General features: G+C 43.7%; 1 protein-coding gene across 2 annotated transcripts in view; it reads right to left on the bottom strand.

The window, feature by feature from the left end:
* The window catches only part of doc2a (double C2-like domains, alpha), a 56,781-nt gene that overhangs the window by 35,394 nt on the left and 15,387 nt on the right, over positions 1-6,000 (bottom strand). For both annotated transcript variants that reach the window (XM_074657064.1, XM_074657063.1), the window contains exon 3: positions 2,461-2,540. In XM_074657064.1, coding sequence (XP_074513165.1) covers positions 2,461-2,540 — 80 coding nt within the window. The remainder of the gene's footprint in view (positions 1-2,460; positions 2,541-6,000) is intronic.

Raw genomic sequence — 6,000 nt, 5'->3', positions numbered from 1 at the left:
CATCATACCTCACATCATACCTCACATACCTCACATCATACATCACATCATACCTCACATCATACCTCACATCATACCTCACATACCTCACATCATACCTCACATCATACCTCACATCATACCTCACATCATACCTCACATCATACCTCACATCATACCTCACATACCTCACATCATACCTCACATCATACCTCACATCATACCTCACATCATACCTCACATCATACCTCACATCATACCTCACATCATCCTGAGATATTACTCCCAAATTTATTTCAACAGCTTTGACATTTGTAGCGACGGCAGAGTGACCGATTCATTGTTTCTAATGAGGCTCGACTTTGACCTTACAGACGAGTCTGGTCCGGAATTCAATCTCACATAATGTACGTTTAAATCCAGCTGTGGTAGAAGGACTCAGATCTTTAGTGGAGGTATCAATACTGCTCTGTAGAAATACTCTGTTACAAGTCAAATCACAAACGTATTAACCCTCTGAGACCCACAATAGAGACGTTTTAGTCTTTTTTTAGGGGGTCCAGGGGGTCTTTAGGGGGTCCAGGGGTCTTTAGGGGGGTCCAGGGGGTCTTTAGGGGGTCTTTAGGAGGAGATAGCAGGTAGATGTCTGATAGAAGTGGTGAACATCATCTGGTTTTCTGCCTGATGCTAGGACTGAGACTAAAAGGCAGAGTTGCAGCAGAACATAAAATGCCATCCGCACCAGGAATGTGGAGTTATCTTATAGCTATAGCTTCACCATAACAAAGCCTGAGAACCAGTCGGTCTTTGTGTCTCTGCTGTGGTATAACCAGTCTACTGTATGTAAAGCAGAGACAGACAGTGTTCTCTGATTAAAGCATCACTCAGAGAGGACAGTTATCACCTCTGATACTGAATGAAATCTGCTCTGATCCACCGTGAATCAGCAGGAATCTGTTTCCTCTATTCCCCCTCCACCAGGTGGAGAGTTACGGTGTCACATATTCATTACATTTCTGAGAGTATTTCAGTCACATCCAGACGTATTGAGCCGGTGACATTTCAGTCTTTTAGTCAGTAACTTCTCAGCGACTCTGAAGTCTCGTAGTGTCCCGTGTGAACGTGACCGAGGAAGACGGAGCATAATAATCAGTCTGCTGTCATCGGTCCGCTCCGCCGGGTCCCTCGGCAGGTGTTAAATGTCGGCAGGTGAGATTTAAGAAGCTGCGGAGCTTCAGAGCAGGTGTCGGGGTTTAGCGGTGACGGATACCTCGGTGACAGGAAGACCGGCAGGTGATTGGTCCCTCAGCTCCGACGGGTCCACAACATTTACAGCTGGTTGTCTCTTTCTAGTCCTCAGCTACTGTTCCTGACACTTAAACCAGCCTCCGGAGCTCTGAGGTATGACACCGTCTCTCCTGGAGCTGGTAGCTTGTCGTTTTGAAGCCAGGAGGTTCAGATAGAGCCGGACTCGTCTCAGGTGAGAGGCTGATTAAAGAGCTCCCCAGGTGAGAGACGGTGGGTTCGGTGTTAAAAACACCACCCGGTGAGAAGAAAGAGAAACGCTTCTATAAGAACGGTTCATTAATGAGAAGTCAAAGGTTTCAGATCCGGTTCAGTACTTTGGTCTCTGCGGTTCTTATCAATGAGCTCTACATTAAATGAAACCTGGTTCTCAGGGGAAGGCGTATAAATACCACCACATTACAGGTGTCGTGAGGACGCATTTTAGCCTTTTCGCGTGTCATTTGTAGGCCACGCAAACGTCCGCAGTTAGGTTCAGGCAAAAAAAACACTTAGTTAAGGTAAGGGAAAACGTCATGGTTGTGTTTAAAATAAGTCAACGAAGTAAAACACATCACAAACATCAATAAAACAACATGTGACAATTGTGACAAACGTCAGTAATGGTTCTTGTCCACAGGAACACGCGGAAGGAATCCAGAAAGACGTACTTATTGCACGTTAAACATTGTGCGCGTTATTGCCGTTTATGCGCCTTTTCCGTGCGAAGGGGCTGAATAAATGTTGACTGATGAAAGTCTGATCAGAGTCAAACGCTGAGATCCAACATGAGAACGGAGGAAACATCACCTCGCTGTCTGCAATGAGACGATGAATGATAAAATGAATAACCCAACATCAGTTTGACTGATGATCCGTTGAGTTCACAATAAAAGAAAACATGTTATACATCAATTATTTATAAAGATTAAGAATGTTGGAGAGATCTTATTAGATGTGACTGATAGAACGGCTCTGTGTTGGTTTGGCTTGTTCAGAAGTCTTAATGCTGCAGCTCTCTTAGACAGCTGACTGTGATTCTATGTTGAAACGGAGACGATCCAAAGAGCATTTGGTCTGAAGCCCACTGAGGCCTGAAGCTCTCTGTGGTGTCTGAATGGGAACAGATGTGTGCCGGGTCCAGCGAGCCGGTGGAAAGACCTGGAACCAGACGGGCGGTTTGGCGAGCGTCCTTACCTTCGCCCGGAGCACCGTGCAGTGCAGCTCGCTGGAGCGCTGCTCGTATCTCAGCTCGAACTCCAGCGTTCCCAGAGCAGCTGAGGAAACGTAACACAGAAGAGGATTTACTAACGGAGCAGCACATCTGTCCACCGAAGAAAAGAAACATGACATTGTTGAACATCAGTCAGGATCAAATGAGAGCATGCGAGAGAACAGAGAGACATCTCAGCATGCAGTCTGAAGAGGGAAATCCAATTTAGAGGAGCAGCAGCTGTCACATGAAGATCAACACAACACACAACACAACACACAATACACATCAACACACAGTATCAACACAACACACACCAACACAACACACAACACACATCAACACAACAAAATACACATCAACACACATCAACACGGAGTATCAAAACAACACATATCAACAGGACATCCTGTGTCCTCTGAGACGGAGAGGGACACGTTGTGTCCTCTGAGACGGAGAGGGACACGTTGTGTCCTCTCAGACGGAGAGGGACACATTGTGTCTTCTCAGACGGAGAGGGACACATTGTGTCCTCTCAGACGGAGAGGGACACATTGTGTCCTCTCAGACGGAGAGGGACACATTGTGTCTTCTCAGACGGAGAGGGACACATTGTGTCCTCTCGGACGGAGAGGGACACGTTGTGTCCTCTGGGACGGAGAGGGACACGTTGTGTCTTCTCAGACGGAGAGGGACACATTGTGTCCTCTCAGACGGAGAGGGACACATTGTGTCTTCTCAGACGGAGAGGGACACATTGTGTCCTCTCAGACGGAGAGGGACACATTGTGTCTTCTCAGACGGAGAGGGACACGTTGGTCCGGGTGTCTCACACTAACGTGCGTAGAACGGTTCAGTAAATGTTCATACAACACACAGACGAGCTGCTGTTGTTCCTCTGCGTTATATAAGACGACTCATACAGAATATGATTCACGGGGATTAGAACCAACATTTATTTTAGTCTTCACCAAACCGCTGCTTACACAACAGAATGTATTCTGATTCTGTATTCTGATGCTAAACGCTAAGCTGCTGTAAACCGACGTGTGTTTATCAGACGCTGTCGCCTCCACTTCCTGTTACAGCTTCTGTTCACAGGAACATCTCAGGTGAGTGTTACCACTTCTGGCTGGAAAGTCAATCTGATGACTACAAAGACACATCAAACAACTACAAAGACACATCAAACAACTACAAAGACTCATAAAACAACTACAAAGACACATCGCCACAAAGACCACCGACCGCAAAGAGATGCTAACGAGATGCAAAAATAGATGCACAACCAGATTCAAAATAACCACAAAGAGACACAAAATAACTACAAAGAGACACAATATGACTACAAAGAGACACAAAATGACTACAAAGAGACACAATATGACTACAAAGAGACACAAAATGACTACAAAGAGACAAATAACAACCGCAAAGAGATGAAAAACAGCCACAAAACAGAAGCAACAACAAAGAGGCGCAAAACAACTACAAAAAAGGCATAAAAAAACTACAAAAGACGCAAAACTACAAAAAGACATAAAACAACTACAAAAGACGCAAAACTACAAAAAGACATAAAACAACTACAAAAGACGCAAAACTACAAAAAGACGCAAAACATCTACGAAAAGATGCAAAACTACAAAAATATGCAAAACAACAACAAAAGACGCAAAACTAAAAAAAGACATAAAACAACTACAAAAAGATGCAAAACAACAACAAAGAGGCGCAAAACAACAACAAAAGATACAAAACTACAAAAGGACGCTAAACAACAACAAAAAAGATGACTACAGACACACGACCATTAAGGGATGCAAAACCACCACAGAGATGTTAAACAACCACCGACTGCAAAGAGACGCAAAACAACTACAAAATCACTACAAAGATACAAATAACAACCACAAAGAGACACAAAGAGACCACAGAGAGACTAGAACCTGGAGGACTCCCGTTGTGTTGGATACGCAGCGTTTCTCTGTTTGTTTTCTGTGTCTGTGTGTTTCTGACTTTGCATGGTTTCTGTATCTGCAGCGTGTTTCCTCTCAACGTTCAGGATTTGTTTTTGGCTTTCTGCAGCACGTTTCTTCATCTGCAGCGTGTTTCTGTTGTTGTATTTGTTCTGGATTTTGCTGGAGGACAAAGACTGTAAATGAGCTCTGGCTGGATGTCTTACATAAACTGCATCAGCTGCTTTTATTTAAATGAATCAACGCCGACATTTGTCGGTCAAGTAAATGAATGAAATGAAACTAAGCAGCTCCCTCTTTCCTGTTTCAAAAGGATAAAGACGTGACTCTGGAGGGGATTTAAATCACTGACTACAGCAGGTGATGTTCATTTAAATCATACTGAACATCCAGTCGGACTCAGGACTGAAGGGTGATAACACTAGTGTTTGTCCTCAGCCGTCACTGACAGCGTAGTACTGAACAATGAGCATCAGATAATGATGATCTAACATGCAGAGAGAGCAGATCCATCTCAGTCTTCTCTCTGCAGTCCTCAACACTAAATGTTAATAAAACGCTGTCTGTCTGTGTCCATGTTGTTTTATTCTAATGTGACTCTTTGTGGTTGTGTTTCCACCCACCTCCTCTGACTCCCAGCAGCCCGGAGCAGAGACGACCGGCTGCTGTAGAATCATACCGCACTAACACTAATAGACGCAGTGCTTCAGCATCCTGCAGACGTCAGCGCACCGCGGTAACGCTCTGCAGTGACGAGGACATCTCTACAGGGACCGTCTCTACACAACATATACTACATACTCAACATCTAATAAAGACGGGTTCTGTCTTATTGGAAGTGTCTGTTATGATTCGATCAAAGAGTTTCAGTTACAGGACTGTCAAACTCTGATGAATCTAGTTATTAAAAAACAAATTAATTATCAACCAGTGACTAAAAAACAACCGCCGAGAGAGACAAATGGACAACAAAGAGACAAAAAACGACCACAAAGACACACAAATGATGCAAAACGACAAGGGGGTGACCACAGAGACACAAAACAACAACAAAGACATTGAAGACGGCCACAAAGAGACACAAAACAACCACAAAGAGACACAAAAACAACAAAAAAAGAGACACAAAATGATCACAAAGAGCAAAACAATACCAAAAAGAGACACAATATGACCAGAAAGACACACAAAACTACTGAAAAGAGACATAAAATGACAACAAGGAGACAAAAAACAACCTCAAAAAGACACAAATGATGCAAAATGAAAGGGGCAGACCAAAAAGAGACACAAAACAACCACAGAGAGACACAACACAACCACAAAGAGACACAACACAACTACAAGGAGATGAAAAACAACCACAAAGAGACACAAAACAACCACAAAGAGAGACAAAACAACCACAAAGAGAGACAAAACAACTACAAAGAGACACAAAACAACCACAAAGAGAGACAAAACAACTACAAAGAGAGACAAAACAACCACAAAGGGAGAGAAAAAACAACTACAAAGAGAGACAAAACAACCACAAAGAGAGAA

Source organism: Sebastes fasciatus, chromosome 13 (genome assembly GCF_043250625.1).
Source record: "Sebastes fasciatus isolate fSebFas1 chromosome 13, fSebFas1.pri, whole genome shotgun sequence".
Classification (NCBI taxonomy): Eukaryota; Metazoa; Chordata; class Actinopteri; order Perciformes; family Sebastidae; genus Sebastes; species Sebastes fasciatus.
The sequence above is the reverse complement of the archived record's forward strand: the minus strand, read 5'-3'. Positions and strand labels throughout refer to the sequence as shown.